This window comes from Dysidea avara, chromosome 7 (assembly GCF_963678975.1).
Source record: "Dysidea avara chromosome 7, odDysAvar1.4, whole genome shotgun sequence".
Classification (NCBI taxonomy): domain Eukaryota; kingdom Metazoa; phylum Porifera; class Demospongiae; order Dictyoceratida; family Dysideidae; genus Dysidea; species Dysidea avara.
This window is the reverse complement of record NC_089278.1, coordinates 25,017,192-25,034,871: the sequence shown is the minus strand read 5'-3', so window position 1 is coordinate 25,034,871 and position 17,680 is coordinate 25,017,192. Positions and strand designations below refer to the sequence as shown.

The window sequence follows — 17,680 nt, the reverse complement described above, 5'->3', positions numbered from 1 at the left end:
ATTGAAATTCACACATAATTGCTGATACCACTGACTGATCCAATGTCTATATTTACTAAACTTTCCCACATCTTTTGTAAAATTCTCTTTAATTTTGTCTTATTTTTTGTATCATCAGGATCAGTAAAATTAATCAGCTAAATAATCTGCTAATAATTACCGGCGCTGATGACATTACTGAATTGCTGATAAACTGATTTCCAATTATTACCAACTAATCAGTGCATCACTAACCTACATTAACTTTAAAAGAACATTAAATTTTGTACTGAATCAAAATACACTGCATTGCTAATTTCAGATTACATATTTTCATGTAGTGTAGCAGAGAGTGGTATTGATGTAGTTGAAACACTGGCTATTATAGATATAGTAGAGGTAATGGCATGCAAATGTATAACTCTGAGTTACACATGTTGTATTTTTATAGAAATCTACCAGTGTGCTAAGTAATCTGAATGATGAAAGAAATTATGCGTCTTTCCAGGTAATGATATAAACCTACATCTCTTAAAGGCTGAAAGTTGGTTCATTAATGCAGAAACTGTTTCAACATAGAGTTGTTGTTAAATTTGTGGGCCTAGTGTTCTGGACAAATCAGTGTTTCATTAGCTTTCAGTAAACTGATAAACAAACCTAAGTAGTTGCTTCAAGTTTAGAAACTAAACATATGATCAATAGTGTAGTATACAAACGGTGTTTTATATGTACATAATTTTTATCACTTCAAAATCATCATCGCTTTACTAAAGTTTCCAACTCCAAGTACTCACAATAAAATCTTTTGTGGTGAGAAGCCAGTTAATGTTGAATGCAGAATAGGCTCCAGATCCCAACTGTTGTGGTTCCTTTGGTGCAAGTAACTGTATGTTGTTGGAAAGTCAACTTACCACTGGGTCTGATCTTTTCTGCATCATACAACATAATTTATGTTAATACTCTTCTGCTATTATTATCATCATCTTTCGTCATGTTTTATTGAGGGTGCAGGGACCTATGAATGGCTAAAATGTTGTAAATACAGGAAACCAGACCTGATTATTGCAAATACGTAGAATTAGAAAAGATCAATGAGCTCTGTATGTGGATCATTTACAATTAATATACAAAAATTAGCTACATGTGTATCTTCCATTGTATATTACTAAAGAGTATTTTACTGTGTGTCATTTGTGACAGGAGAATGGGATGGTTAGTGAGAAACTGTTGATGATAACAGAACGGATTGCTATTTTATTAGGAAACAGTCTTGACCGTAGTTCAAATGTAACGGTCAGGAAAAATATCACTACAGAGAATATCTGTAAGTATATAGGTAGCCATGTAAGTTATTCTGCATTTAGAATATGTGACCAGATTTTATAAACTGACTCAAATTGCACATCAGGCAAAATCAAACTAACACCACCAGTGGATAGCTACACTATTGTACTACTAGTTGTGACCCTCAGTACTACACAAACTACTTCAGGCTGGTTTTTAACAGATGTCTTTTCTGAGTGGTGTGGAGAACTTGAATGGCAGTTTCTGTGGAGGGCCTGGCTTAGCAAGAATCAGTGGTTTACTGGTGGATGGCCTGATAATGTTGGCCAGATGTCTTTTCTTTTGATTTCAGTACACATCAGCCACTAAGAAGCCAGCACAGCCCTGTAATCTCGTGTCTGGATTCCAATCATGGTCTACCTCCATTTTGAACTCTATCTCTTTCTCACCCTACCACCCCCACCCTCTTCCCCTTTGTGAGTACTTATAATACTACTTTGCTTGTCCAACTGTTCAGATTTTCTATATTATTTGGTGGGAAACTCTACAAGCAGCTACAAGTATCTAAAAAGTAATAGATTTCATACTCATACTTGCTATTTTTGGCAAGTTATGCTGACTTGAATTCTTTAAAACTGTTTATCTCGAACTTCTAATGTGCGATTTGGACCGTTTTTTCCAAAATCCAGTCACATATAAACATTGCTAATATGTTCACAAAGTTTAAACTTCACATAATGTGTGTGCTTTTACACACCTTCTGTGTTCTATGGTTGAAAAGTGCTGAAGTATGGGGCACCCTTACAATTATTAGGTGGCACACTATAAAACGTGAACATGAACATAGGAATAATCTGCCAAGGTTCTATGAATATTAGCTACAGGGTTTTGTGGTTATATGAAAACCATATAGTAAAGACTTTTGTCACTCTGGTTAGTCTGATGTGTAACATTTAAGCTTTTTCATCACATAACATTTTTTATTAGCCATACCACAAAATTTCCATGTTACCATTCCATGATACTTTGAATTTGCATGTATGATTCTTCTCCTGTAGTCATTAATGCACAGCTCCCAACTAGCTTTACTGCTGAAACTATTACATTCCCAAGTGACAATAGCATATTCTCAGGAATTAATACCAGTGCACTACAAATTGTGATCCCTAGAGAAGCTATTCTGTATAGATTCAGTGTTGAAGGTTAGAAAAGTACTACTATGTTTAAAAACATTGTGAAAAGCAAGAATTTGTTTATTTACTTAGGAAAAAAGGTTCCAGTAGTTAATGCCATCATCTTGAATTCAAGACTGCCAACTAACGAGTCGTAAGAAATGATGTATATAGGTGTTTAAATGTATGTCTACAATCCATTTACAGGCAGCAAATGGCAAGCGTACTTTTATCCAGTCAGATATCAACCACCATACAAGAGAGAGTTTTACTAGGTGGTGAAATAATCTCATTGCTGTCTAATTTGAAAAAGGTATGCAACTGATATTTATTAGCAAATAAGTAAACATGATTACTTGTTTCTCAACCACAAAAATTGAGATTTCAATGTGGGCGGTAAGCCATTTTTTCTTAATTAAAGAAAATGGTCCAAATCACTGTAACACAAAACAACCTTAAAAACTAATACTTATGCATTTCACTATACCTTTGTTGAGCAGTGAGAGACATTTTCTGTACAACAAATATTATATATTATATGTTGTAATATATATGTAGTGCCTGTATTTATTTGCAATTGTGTTTTATAACAGATTAAATTCCTTTCAAGTTAGGTAACCTATTAAGATTTTGCAGTGACTGTTCTACTAGAGTATCTCAATTTTTCATGCAAAATGTGATAAGTTGCAGTTGCTCAATTTTACAAAGGAAATCTTGCACCTTTTCTGCTAGACTACAATTGACAGCCTGTTGTCACAAGTTTTATTAGCACAGAACTTATTATGATGATTATGACAGTGGCAGATCTAGAAAAGAATGGGTTTCAGTAGTTTTGACAGAAACCCTCTTTCAGAATTTCACTTTTAAAAGTGATGCTGGCTGAATAAGTCATTCTTCTGTTGTAAATAGCTCTTTATCATAACGGTAACTACAAAATTTTGTTTTCATCTCTTAAGCCAACTAGATCAAATGTGCAGCAGCCCCAGCAGCAGCTCATCTGCTCAGTCGATAATTATTTTTTCGGTTGCTTGTTTCTGAGTGAGTTCATAATGAGAAAATGAAGAGAAGAGATCCTGATGAGAACTTAAAGCAAGGAAAAACCATTATCTTTCTTTAATAAAGAGCAAATTAAAGATGTCTAAATGGTAGCGTAGTAGTGTAGCTACATAGCTATACTAATGGTACACTAATCAGTGCAATGGCTTTATGGAGAAGGATAATATACCTCCCAGAAACCCCCTTTCAAAAATCCCAGATCCGCCACTGTATGATGATGATGACGATTGGCATGAGTAGGTCTTAATAGTAGTGTACTACCCCACCAATCTGTACCAAAATGGCTATAATATTGGCTTTGATTCAATGGAATACTAGAGAAGCTGTAATAGTATTGTATTACAGAGTTTATTAATTTTGATTACTTTTGTAATGCTCTAATAAGGCACACATTTTCCTAATAGAACATTTTCTAGATTTACATTGGTAGATCTATGAAATTATGAACTTTTACTACTGAGTAGATTTTAGTTTGAATTTTCATTTATAAAGTAGAAATTAAGTGAGGCAATCAGCCATGATAGCAGTGGCTCAGTGGTTAAGGATTTGGGTTTTCAGTATGGAGGTTCCTAGTTTGAATGCTGGTAAGTTTTTTTCAATCACCTTTTTACCTGCAGTGACTGTTCTATTAGAGTATTTCAACCCCACCATTTACAGTTGTTTGGTTTTTGCCTTGTAACTCTATAGCTGTCAATGTGATTTCTTTTAAACCACAAAAGGTTTGAGCTATGATGATTAACCTATATGCATACTAATTTTTAAGTTATTCTCATAAGTGGTTTACCCTGTAGGTGTGACAACATGTCAGCCTTTTAATGCAAATAATCGTCCATAGCTCTATGATAATTAATCAGATTTGCACCAAACTTGGTACGTGATTGTGCCACAATATGTTCTTAAAGTGTACCAAAGCTCATGAAAATCGAGGTATGCATTTGCATTTTATATAGGCTTTTGTAAAGTATGCAAAAAGGAGAATTTAAGCCCCCCCCCCCCCCCCAAAAAAATGCCCCCTAAATGAAGGGGAAAATGTAGAAATTAAGCTGATTTTTGAAGGCTTATATTTCATGATTGTATTGAAAATCTTGTTAAAATTTGGTGGAGGGCATTTGCAATATAAAAATTATTCCAATTCAAGAAGGGAGCACAGAGCTACGTATGCATGAAAATAGTGTTTTGTTTCTTCATGTAAATATACTCATGGTGTGGCGCGCCGGCTTTCTTGGCTGCATGACACACTACCATGTGTCTTGGTGTGTGTATATATCATTTAATCAGGGATTATGTAGCTAAGAAGATTTTAAGAGTCGTTTAAAATTATATATGTATTAATTTATAAATGCATTTTTGTTAGTTCTTAGTTAACCAATATGAGCCAACCATCATCTATATAGCATTCTACCCATTATAAAACAGTTGCACATAACATAACATAGCTAATCAAAAAATGGTTCATTGTGTAAATCTCAAGGAGTTTCATAGTGAAACAAATAATGTAGCTACAATACATATTTGAAATGGTTATGTATGTAAATTTATTCTACAACTATAGACTGTTATCCAACCATTCTCAGATGTAAATTGTGCATTCTGGGATTTTGCAAGGTATGTTTGTTTATTTGCACAACTCACTTGACAATGCCAATCATGAAAACACACGTTGGTAAATGATGATCTTGATAAACTGTTTGATTATCATTTTAACCTATTTATATGGAAAGTAATCAGTATTAAAGAGGATGTGTACATATTATTACTAACTTACTTTATTATGTTTACAGTAGCGGCTTTTCCAAAGATGGCATTAATATAACTACCAATGGATCATTCGTTAACTGTTCCTCTGATCACTTGACCAGTTTTGCTGTCTTAGTAAATGTTGGGGATGTAAGTCCACAACTAAGTGCACAACTGCATATATGTACTTACCTTATGTCACTGATCACCATTTTAACATTTTTGTAATAATGGGGTGAAATTTTAGATGATACTATCCATACAAGTGACACATGTCCATCGTTATTGCGATGTCTACAGGTTCCAGCAGCTGAATCAACAGCACTTTCTATTGTCACATACATTGGATGTGGAATCTCAATAGTCTGTTTAATAATAACTATCATTATGTTTCTATTATTCAGGTATAGTTCATCTGTATATATGAAATCTGATTAATAAATGATTTAATAGGCGTAAGGTATTTAATCGAATCCAACATTTCATTCACTTTAACCTCTCATTGACACTACTGGTGGGATTAATAGTGTTTGTTAGTGGAATTGAAAATGCAAAAAGTTCACATGTAAGTAGCAATGTACATTTATTCGTCTTCACTAAAATACATAGTGAAGTGTTCTCTTATATCAGATCATATGAATAGTAACAGTGTGTAAAATAACTTTTCAGACATGTACTGATGCACTGTCAGGACGATGTGAAAGTTGAGAGGACATAGAGTGATTTGCCAGAACATTTTATAAATTTGTTGTTTATCCCTTCCTGCATATGTTTCTGCAACTTAAATGTTTGTTGCCATCAAATACATAGTGGCTCTATCACTGAGGTCAAAACACTGATAATCATCTTGTTCATTCTAACCTAATATATAAGGAATACCACAAGTAAAAGCTATTAATGGTTCACAGGGTATAAGTACTTTTTACTACTGCAGTACAGGTAACTGAGACAAGTAGGCTGGCACAGCATGGTTAACTGTTAACCTCAGAGCTTACCTTGGGCATGCCTTTGTGGTCACCCGACATACCAAGAACACTTAACTTAAGTACCACCATGTCTGGCCTCCCTACTCACCTAACCCCACACACTAAACTCTGCTACACTTTTAAATAAAAGGACATAATTTCCTAACAAATTCAATTATGGCCTGACAACTAGCTACTGTAATTGACCATAATTGTCCGTTGTCCATTGTCCGACTGTTATTTTGCACGCTGGGTAGAATTTATATGTAATGGTTGTAACATGAGAATGTGCAATTTGCCTGATATACTTGCACAAACACAAGGGCCACAAGTCTAAGTGCGAGTGCGTATATATCAGACAAATCAGCTCTTGTGCTTATGCGTATACTGTATAACAGGCAAATCACAAGTGCACTAATATGCTCCACTTGGGTGATTCACCTGCAAGTGTGGGAAACTGCAGCATGCTTTGTGAGTGCAATCATATTGGGCCATATAAATATCAACCTATGTAAGGATAACGGCAAGGTGTTACTGATTAGTGTATCAACATGAGCATGGGTGTGAAATCCGAAACGTGAGCTCTTGATGTTTTAAGTATACTAAAGTACTTACTTTACTAGCCATGATAAACTAAAAAGTCACGGAAATGTTCACCACACTAATGACTAAATCCATGCCCATGCTATATGTGACTTCACTTCGGGTGTCTTTATCAACCAAAACAACAATATGTGACCTTCATTCAATAAAACAACAAACTACCTTAATTTACAAATCCACAGCTGAACTCTTACTTGACTTTACATTATTCACAAAACTAAAACCCACAATCAATCTTGTGAAGTGCTACTGTAATATAACAGAGGTGATAAAGTTTCATCAAAAAATCTAATGGATTCCTGGAATGCATTAATGAGAATTGTAGGTAGTACGTATATCAAAAATGTACTTCCTTCTAGGAAAGAGTTTTGATATACTACCTCCATTTTTTGTTAATACATTCCTGAGCACAGATAGCAGTGCTATATGGCATTTGTACACCTTCTCTTCCCTTTGAGTAAGGTGTGAAAGTGGAACATTACAAAATGTAGTAGCAATAGTAGTACAATAATATATTTTCTCAACTCATTTAGGTTGGTTGTTTCATTGTGGCAGTTCTCCTGCATTACTTCTTTATTGCTGCATTCTGCTGGATGTTGTGTGAAGCACTGCTCTTATTTGCACTACTATATTTTGTATTCTATCAAGGATTTTTTAAGAGTTGGAAATTTTATAGCATCCTTGGCTGGGGTGAGTGCTGAGATATACAAAGCATGCATTATAGCATTATGCGCATGTATATTTAATAATACATATTTTCTGATTTCCACATTCCTGTTTCTGATGTTTCTTATTTTCAATATAGTTCCCCCTTGAAAATCTTGGCTACACTACTGGGCATCTGCATACATAATTACTACTATTTTTTTCTTAAAGGAATGCCAGTCTTCATTGTGCTTGTTTCAGTTGGTGGTAGCAGGTATCATTACTATGTATCTGACAGTAGGTTAGCATTACTTATAGTATACATACAGTTGTATGACTTGATACTGCATTGTCAAAGGTGTTGGTTAAATGAAGATGGAGCCATTTGGGGATTCATTGGTCCAATGTTGCTAATAATTGTGGTGAGTGTCAGTAAATAGAACACTTACTGTTAAAATATTGCTACTTCTTAAAGACTCATTATAACTAGAAGGATTAAAACCATTTGGGAGAGTCTGAAGAAGTAACATAATATTCTGAAGGGAGTGCCACACACTCTAAGAATGACGGTTACTCTACTCTCCAGGACAGTTAATTTAATCCTAAGAACCCTTCAGAGTGTGATGGTTACTCTTCATTTAAAACAGTGAATGTTATCAAATAATGCAGTGCATACTTGTGGATTACCACTACTAAAACTAAAAGAGCCTTCCTGTGCAAGTCTGTAAACACAGTCACATCAGGAACTGTGTCATGCAACCAATAGAACCAAATGCTAAAGCATCACAGAAAAGTGTACAAACATACAAAGTATGCATCTGTAACCAAGTTTGTGTTAAGTCAGAAGCAAGCCATTTTCAAGTGAAATTTTCCTTGGGGGGAGAGCCACCCATATATGCATGCCAAACTTGAGATATGTAAATTGGTGTATCCATTTTTGGGATACACATATACGTATTAAAGGTTCATCCTATTTTCTTAACATTTATGCACAATTTATCCAAACAATAATTAGAGGGCAGTAAAAGCATATCAAAGTCCACATATTACTGTGTATTTAAAATATCATTTAGCTATGTGTACATGATTTTCTAATAATAAGTGTGTCACTCCTACTGGACAAATAGCTGACAGAAATTCTTGTAGACTTTAGGTCAACTATCAAGATACAATCCTTAACTGGAATAAAAAGATAAACATCAATGTTAAACATGTCTAATAAGAGTATGAATAAGATACTCTAATAGAATTATAAAGAAGCATTTACAAAAGGATTGAACATAGATACAAACCAGGGACCTCCACACCTAATATTCCAAGGATCATCGCTGCACTGACATCATTTAAACAGCCATTTCTTGGCTGCCACCTTTGATATCACAGTTTTTATGCTGGCATACAATATTTTCACCCTTTTCACAGCTCAACTGTGTTGTATAGATACTACTTACCAGTAGTTGTTGTTGTTGGTTGTGTAGGTAAATTTTGGGCAGTATGCTATGACAATACGACAAGTGTTTAAAAGCAAACAAAGTGAAACTGGTTCTGCACAAACGAAGCTGCGTAAATCTGTTAAGTAAGTTTTGTACACAATATTGTATTCAAGCATAATTTTCACCAATGTTTCACATAAAAATTTGCAGCTATAAAGCTGTTTATAGAATTTCAGTTTGGCAGTGTCTATTTCATTAAACTGGAATCGGAATAAGACAATTGGTAGCTCATTTCCATATTTATCAGAAAGACTTTTGACATACATTTCCTTATAACTTAAGTTTCAATTTTTTTGCACAAAATGGCTTGAGTTATTCAATCTCATATTTCCAACTGCCTTTTTGCATCAGCATCAAAACTAAAAATAATCATTGTTCCAACTTCCTTTTTGTACAAGGATCAAAACTAAAAATAATCATTGTTCATAAACATATAACTTTATTACAGAAAACTACTCATAGCAGCAATGTCTCTACTTCCTATATTTGGTGTGACTTGGGTGTTTGGACTGCTTGCAATCAATGATGACACTGTAGTGTTTGCATGGATATTCACAATACTCAATTCACTTCAGGTAAAAATTACTAACATGTTCAATTAGCTTACCACTGTCATTCACAGGGTATGCTTATCTTCTTCTTCTATGTTATAAAAAATGAAAAGGTACATAATGTTTAAAATACGGTGTGTCCAAATGAGTGTCTGACCACAGAGTAATGTATTGAGTACATGTATGCTTGTTTCTTTTATGTGTTTGTTTCCTTAGTCAGAAAGAACAACAGAATTGCAAACACTGATCAATGAATCACTGAAGTCAGTAATTATATCTTAATGAAAGAGGCTTACCAATTTTATTTTAAATGGATCAGTTGTAGCAAGGTGGAAGATTGGGTAGTGATTTTAGATAGAAAAATATTAATTTTTAAACCTCATTTATAATTTTTTTGTTGCATGCACTGGTCAGACATGTTACTATAGTGCTGTGGTAGGTACTACCAAGTTGAAGAATATCACTGGCATTAATATAATAGCTATATGCATTGGTCTTAAAGTAACAGGCCATTTCCTCAACAAAAGGTCCATGGTAGCTCAGCAACTCTCAGGTACAAATTACCACAAAAACTTGTTTACGTGCTTGGTTTAGCTGGCTACATCACCACCTGCCTACGAACATTGTATTGGAAACAGTGAAAATGGAAATCAGAAGTGGAAAATGGAAATAGTCAAATTACTCATATACATGTATTCTGGAGTAAAAGTTTAGTGTTCACCTCTTAAAGACCACCTCTTTACAAAGACCACCCCTACATAAAGACCACATCATAATAAGTCCCAAAGATAGCTGAGGCATACTAAACGACTTCATTAACAATTACCTTGTTACAAGACCACCTCCTTTCAAAGACCACATGTAATAATGCGTTTGTCAAGTATGGTTAGGGACCAGACACATATATACTCTTCATGGCCTCATCAATAAGGCCACCCCATTATAGCAGCCAGATCCCATGGTTACTTTATGACCATGTTAACAATAATAGTGACTATGTCAAATATGTATGTATGTATATAGACTCCAGAAAACTAAAATAATGGTCTACTTTTATGACCCCATGGTAAGGTCACTAAGTGATCAGACCATAAACCAGTTTGCTTGTAACAGAGTATCCTGTCCATGGAAATGAAGTGTAGTACACAACCTACTGTATCAAATAAAATGCTGTGAAGATGACCGTAAGTGCTGAGCTTCTAGCTAACACTGTGAAAAAGGTGGGATATAAGATGGTATTTCCAGTGGCTTATTGAATACAAATAAGCCTTAATATAAACCCTGTATTATACTCATGTTATACTTTAGTATAATGCATACTATACTATTACATATATGGTTTCAGTTTATTTACTACATTACCTGAAATAGCTTATATCGAATATAATACCCACACTATACCACCACATATATGGTTTCAGTATGTTTAACACATTAACTAAAGCCTTACAAGAGACTGTTAGTATAATACAGGTTATACAAGCTTTTTTGTATTCAATAAGCCACTGGAAATACTATCTTATATCCCTCTTTTTTCACAGTGTAAAGTTATGCAATACATCTTTGTAATTTAGCTATTACTACAATGAAGCTTTTGTAAAGAGGTGGTCTTTGTAAAGAGGTAGTCTTGTAAGGAGGTGGTCATTGTAAGGAAATGGCCACTATAATGCAATGGTATTATTATAGATCATCATCAGTTAAGTTATTATCTTTGGGACCTGATTATTTTCTACATGGGTGGCCTTTGTAATGAGGTGGTCTTTATGAGGTGGCCATTAATCAAGGGCTTACTCTAACATACATGTATACAGACCTGTAGGAGGGGCTCTGAAAAACTTCCCTCTTGAAAAAGGTCCGCATTTCAGTAAATGGTCCACAATTTTAGCAGAAAGGTCCACGAGTCCAAATTTTCAGTAGTGAAAGTCCATTAGCTACAGTTTATCAAATAAGTTGCAATATCAAGATGAAGTAAGTGTTCTAAGTTGCTCATTCAGTGTTTGTATAATAAGATCGAGATACTCTAATAGAGCAGTCAACCACTCTAATAAAACAGTCAATCACTCTAATAGAATGGTCAGTAACTCTAATAGAACAATCACCTTTATGTTTCTTTTAAAAGCTGTAAGTAACTACTTAATATATTTACAAAATCCATAATACGTTGTTCCATAATACACTCAAAGGTTTCTAAAATATGCCTGGGGAAGCTCCCAGACTCCCATGAAGAAAATCCGTCTCTTCTTTGCTTCAACTCCATGCACCATGTAAATTACATTGTCAAAGCCCTGTTTGGCCTGCTCCACTGCCAAGAGCACCCATATAGTTAGCCTTGAACTTGAATTTTCTGCCCAATATTTGTGTTATTTTATTGACTAAAATGTCACCAAATTCAACCTTTTTGTACCTCTTTCTTGGGGGGGGGGGGGGGGGCAATGTTTGCAGACTCCCTAGCTTTAGCATGCAAAATGATGAAACATGCCCACATGGAAACCAAAATTCCCAGACAGTGTGGCGTTATAAATAAACAAGCAGTATCAAAAATGTTGTGACTCAAATATCATGGCTTGCTAACAACAAGTATAAGGGGGAAATTGTTTTATATGATCATAGAAATAAAAAGCAAGGAAGTTATCTGCACCTGCAGCTATACTAGTTGACATTCAATTCCAAATACACAGTATAACCATGACTGAAGTAAGGACTTAATGTCCTCTAGTATAGCTGCAGGTGTAGAGATGACCTCCCTTGTTTCCTTGCTTTTATTTCTATGATCCCTACTCAAGTGTAAAGTTTCTATTTTATTCTTTATACTACTCTTTTGTAACAATCACTGGTGAACCACGCATACTGCATCAAAGGAAAGAAAGGCACTAATCAGATTTAATGCACACCTTGACTATCAATTACCAGAAAATGTTGTTGCTGTTTTGCTTTGTTTCCAGCTTTGTTCTGCCTGTTATACAGCATTACAAATGAAGAACAGTGCAAGCTGCGCCTCTGCAGTCAACCCAGTCACTGTGAAAATTGTTGCGATTAAACGCACGCTCTGACTATTAATTGCTGGAAGTGAACAGCTATTCCACTTCATTTCCAGGTATGTTCTACCCATTATACAGCATTACAAACAAAGAACAGTATGAGAAGGGCCTCTGCAATTGATCCGCTCACTACAGAAATTATGGACAATTCTCGTATAGCAGCCAGCTTGCACTGAAACCACCATGCGCTATTGGAAATCAACACCTTTGAGGCAGCAGAGAAAGAAATAGGATACAAAGGAGGACATTGGTAAGTCCATGATACATGCACTGTAGCTATATACTGTAGTTGGATAAAAGGCATGTCTCGGGCCAACTCAATATTGAACAGTGAAGAAATCAAGCCCATATCATTAAGTTATGCTTGCCTGAAGGCATTAGTTAGTCAGTTAGTATATAGAAACTTCAGTTACAGGGAAAACTTTTAAAATTCCATAGAAACTTGTTGGGATTACTCTGAAGACATTTTTGGGTGTGATTATGCTTGACCAATACCGCTAAATTGTTTTGAAGAAAGGGAAAGAAACCCAAACCTCCATGATCTCTACTTATACACTACCGTACTGTATGATACTGGTATTATATATCCACTAGCACTACTGAATAGCTTTCCTATTCATATAAATATAATTCAACAGATCATTAGTCCTATCATACAAACAATACTGTACTATAATATTGAGATAGAATAGAGGACTTGCAGCGTGACGTAAATCATCGTAATTGCTAAGCAACCGTAGCTGTCGGCCATGTTTCGGGACAGTGTTTTGGCTGAAAAGCGCTTTCTCAGGATTTGGTACAGGCTGTAATGAAGTGAATCAGTGTTGAGTTGTGTTGTAAATACCACACAGCTCGTTAAAAAAGGCGACGAAGTTAGAATTGGTGAGTAATGTATCGAAATTTAATTAGCCACCTATTTCACGAAGCCAATGATAAGATCTTCTATTTCGAAACCAGCCCCGCTTCCCAGTGCCACTATACCCAGCGCTTAGTGAATAAATCTCGTTACCTTCATTCTGACCCAATATGTGCCATAGAAAGTAGTCCCGAAACATGTCTGCCTAGCAACAGTTGCTTCACGCGTGCAAGTCCTCTATAGATATAATTGAAACAATTATTGTTATAATACAGAAAAGAAAAGGCATGAGCCTGTGAGTCCTGCTCATTTGCAACTGGAAGAATTGCATGATTGGAACTCCAAATGTTCTAGTCTGTCAATAATTACAAGATTTAGCGCTATCTTTCATATTTTAATTTAGCCTTTGTGTCTGTATCATACTGTACACATTACTCCTATTAACTCAAGCCACTAAACTATTATCACTGTTCAAGTTTGCTTTATTCCATACACAGATGCGGAATCTACTAAAGAGCTACATAAAGGGCTCTTCTTTAAGTGCAATATTTTCTTCAACTGTAAGGAACATTACATGGTTTGTATGAATATTATATTTTTGTTCTACTGTCTAGAGCAAATCTTCCAAATTAGAAACAATTCCAAGTATGTACATATAGCATTCATTGTTATGTATTAATAATATACATACTAGTAATATTTGACGTCCTGAGGGTTCCTATATTAATAGACTCTGCTGGGTGGTTTAATGCTTCATTTAAGTGCAATGACATGTACCAGCCTTAGCATTGTGGAATCATTGAAATGTAAAAGTATCAATAGGAATCAGGACTTACAATAAGAATTTTAAGTGTCAGGACAGAGTTCCTGATAAACCTACAGTTGGTCAGGCAAACATGTAGTTAGCTGAACACACCAATACAATGTATAGACACAAATGGCCTACACTTTGCCTGTTGTGCAGCCACGTAGTTTGAGTCAGTACAGCAGAAGGGTTAGCATTGGTATATTTGTGGTCCATTCCTTGGGTTGCAAGTATGTAATATCTTCTAGCGACCAACTAGTAGTTATTGCTAGTAGAATAAACAGTCATGCACAGCTCAGACAGTGGGCTTTCCCTTACACTTTGAAAGGACATAGTGTCCTGCCAAATCCAATTATGGTAGGAAAATGGGCAGGAATTTGTCTGTTATTTCCATAATTCCTGGGGAATGTACTTTGAAAACAGGGAATCTAATAATCAAACCAGTAACCATTATACCTCCAGACATTGATAATAAATTTAGAAAATTTATGCCTAGATGGATCATGAGGTTACTATCTAAGGTATAAAACTTTAGTGTTGTCTGTGGTTGCAATTGCTCACCATCAATAAAAGAAAGACCAAAACCAATACCCTCACTACTAGCTTACTTTCTCATACAAGACAGCTCTGATACTGTATATAGGATGAATGGTAATTGCTAACACTCCCACTAATAAGCTCAGGAGGCTAAACTCAATACTTGCAGCTCCATCCTGAGTTTGTTCTAATTTTGCCATTCTTTATCTAGTATTCTTGGAAAGGTAGAACATGTTAACTGACAGTTTTTACACAATTAAGAGCTCCACAGATTACACAGCCTTGGATACCACAATTAAATGCCTCAGCCTGTAGCCTTGATAATCAAGATGTCAACTGTACTGCTGACATCTTTGCAAGTAATTGCATAATAGTATATAATTATATGCACTTATCTCCTTTAGGAAAGAGGGCCATGATATTTGGTACATCCGAGGGAACATCAACAGGTTAGAACTTTGTGATACATAGCTACTGTACCACTTATTAAACACACACACATGTACACATACACACCTTCCTTCCTTCTCCATGGGTCATGCAGCCTTCCTAATCAGAGCAACAAAAGTGGACAATCACGTCACCTGGTTTACTGGAAATGGCCATGGTGCAGCTGCACAGAAACCAGAGGACCCATGCATGTTCCTTGGCATTATGACAATATCCACCAAGCTATGTTTGTCCTCAGTACAGACTTCAGTATCCCCTGGTAGGCTGTATACAAAACTTCCACAGGGGCACCGGGTTGGTATGTCCAAAGTGATACCATCAGGTGGTATCCTGAGCTTGGCACACAGTAACCCTACCTTGTGATTGTCGTCAGCTTAATGGCTAAAAGCCGTCACGACCTTGTGCTGGTTGACATAATGAAAACACCAACTCCCCCCCACTCTCACACACACACATACACAAAGCAAAACAAACCTGCTCTGTTGAGACAATCATGAACAATAACATTGGCATTTGTTTCCCCAGTTAACATCAGGTACCCATTGATATTACAGTTAGGCTGGGATGCTTCCCCAGTTGACACCAGGTCACCAGGTCCCCATGCAAACACTGTGAACTTGAGCAATGTGAGTAAAGTTTCTTGCTCAAGGAAACAACAACAGCAACTGAGCAGAACTAGGGATCAAACCTGGAACCTTTTGATTATCATGCTGGTGCTCTAGCCCCTTAGCTATGCTGCCTCTCACACACATGCACACACACACACACACACACACACACACACACACACACACACACACACACACACACACACACACACACACACACACACACACACACACACACACACACACACACACACACACACACACACACACACACACTCTACACATCACATATAGACAACCACGTGTAATGGTTTTACAGGGAATAGGAACACTTTGCCAAGATCTCAAGAAGAATCATCACGTAAGCAATTGTTGTGATTGATTTCAGTTATCTATTACATTGTAGGGTGTAGCAGTGATACAGATATTCATACTAGACCTGATGTATACATGGAAGATTCTGAAAAGGCTAATGAGGGATTAATACAAAGACCAGTTGTCATTGTATAATAAAGCTACTGAAAAAGTATAGTACAGTTTATGTCTTAAATCAACCACATAACAACTATGTACATACATTACTCAATAATCTTTTATGGATATATGCTTTTTAATCAACATATATCACTGTAAAAAATGAAGTGTGCCAGATACACTTTGGACACACCAAAAATGTCACAATAGACACACTTTTGCACATGGTGTGTATATTGCAACATTTTTGGTGTGTCAGACACACTTCATTTTTTACAGTGATAATTATACTGGTCTTCCTAAGATCATGATATGCACATTCTATAATACAAATATCATCTAATTTAGAAAAAAATTACACCATCAACAGTAGGTTAATAACTCCAGAATCAAGATACAATGACTCTGCCTCATACAAGAATGATTAATTGCAACTTCAATACATATAGGTATTTTAATTTACAAATTATCATGTTTCATCATATGGCTATATATAAACTTCCTAGTCTTCATTATCTTATAGTTGGACAATTCCTGGTACTTGTATTATCTATAGTCAACTGCAATGTCTTCATTAGCTTTCATCAGAAGTATATAGACTCTGGAACAATGGTATATAGCTACCATTTGCTTGGATTTTAAACTTCCAATTAGACCTAGCTACTGTACGGATTCTGTCATTCCATGCAGAATGGTGTAGACTGCATGCTGAGTATGCACTGATATCATGCATAAGTCATGTCTCATACTCTTGACTCTTCAGTTATTATTTTAGCTATAGAAGAAATAGATTTTGTTTCTGTATCCAAATATTGGAATTTAAATTATTAGCCTAGCATTGTTACATATATATATATATGACTTCCAAAGTAATTATGTCTCAGTTACTTAGCTACATGCATAAACCTTGGACTCTGTATTTGAGGCCACTCAAGCACTGAGTCATTTCAATGCGGATGGTACAGTGCCCACCTACAATTGAGCATAAGAATAACATCTAAGGCCACTTCACCTACGTAAAAATCTTGTTTCTCGGGCCAAATTCAGCCAATTACAAGGTCGGTAAAATTAAAATAACATAATTTTGCAAGCTGAAGAGTGATTTTGCTAGTCACACAGTTGCTATGCTACATCATGATTGCTGTATCACTTGTGAGTAGGCAGCTATATGGGTATTACTTACTTTTATGACAGCTTAAGGGTAATTTTGCAACCCCTCGTGGCATTTTTCACTGTTTGCAAGGTGATCACATCATTAACATAAATGTTTTGTTCTGAAAATATAGGGCCAGTCGGTGAGGCCTGAGAAACAAGATTTAGCTAGTTGAAGTGACCTAATGTGCGAAGGTGACTAACTTAAATACAAGTAATGATGCTATTGCTATATCAGTGAGTGCTATGCAATTTAGTGGGCAGATGGGGAAGCC

The 17,680-nt window shown here is 35.7% G+C and overlaps 1 protein-coding gene across 3 annotated transcripts in view; it reads left to right on the top strand.

Moving 5' to 3' along the window:
- LOC136260322 (uncharacterized) overlaps nucleotides 1-16,383 on the top strand; it is a 57,297-nt gene extending 40,914 nt beyond the window's left edge. For 2 of the 3 annotated variants that reach the window (XM_066054015.1, XM_066054016.1), the window contains exons 44-64: nucleotides 321-378; nucleotides 431-487; nucleotides 1,180-1,303; nucleotides 2,322-2,465; nucleotides 2,529-2,589; nucleotides 2,643-2,748; nucleotides 5,044-5,096; nucleotides 5,273-5,378; nucleotides 5,529-5,632; nucleotides 5,682-5,793; nucleotides 7,330-7,486; nucleotides 7,673-7,742; nucleotides 7,800-7,863; nucleotides 8,920-9,017; nucleotides 9,383-9,509; nucleotides 9,557-9,598; nucleotides 13,877-13,939; nucleotides 13,994-14,024; nucleotides 15,126-15,170; nucleotides 16,099-16,140; nucleotides 16,186-16,383. In XM_066054015.1, coding sequence (XP_065910087.1) covers nucleotides 321-378; nucleotides 431-487; nucleotides 1,180-1,303; nucleotides 2,322-2,465; nucleotides 2,529-2,589; nucleotides 2,643-2,748; nucleotides 5,044-5,096; nucleotides 5,273-5,378; nucleotides 5,529-5,632; nucleotides 5,682-5,793; nucleotides 7,330-7,486; nucleotides 7,673-7,742; nucleotides 7,800-7,863; nucleotides 8,920-9,017; nucleotides 9,383-9,509; nucleotides 9,557-9,598; nucleotides 13,877-13,939; nucleotides 13,994-14,024; nucleotides 15,126-15,170; nucleotides 16,099-16,140; nucleotides 16,186-16,289 — 1,768 coding nt within the window. In that variant the 3' untranslated portion in view covers nucleotides 16,290-16,383. Of the gene's footprint in view, nucleotides 1-320; nucleotides 379-430; nucleotides 488-1,179; nucleotides 1,304-2,321; nucleotides 2,466-2,528; nucleotides 2,590-2,642; nucleotides 2,749-5,043; nucleotides 5,097-5,272; nucleotides 5,379-5,528; nucleotides 5,633-5,681; nucleotides 5,794-7,329; nucleotides 7,487-7,672; nucleotides 7,743-7,799; nucleotides 7,864-8,919; nucleotides 9,018-9,382; nucleotides 9,510-9,556; nucleotides 9,599-13,876; nucleotides 13,940-13,993; nucleotides 14,025-15,125; nucleotides 15,171-16,098; nucleotides 16,141-16,185 lie in introns of those variants that run through there. The other variant, XR_010703495.1, reaches the window with a different exon arrangement.
- The last annotated feature ends 1,297 nt before the right edge of the window (nucleotides 16,384-17,680 follow it).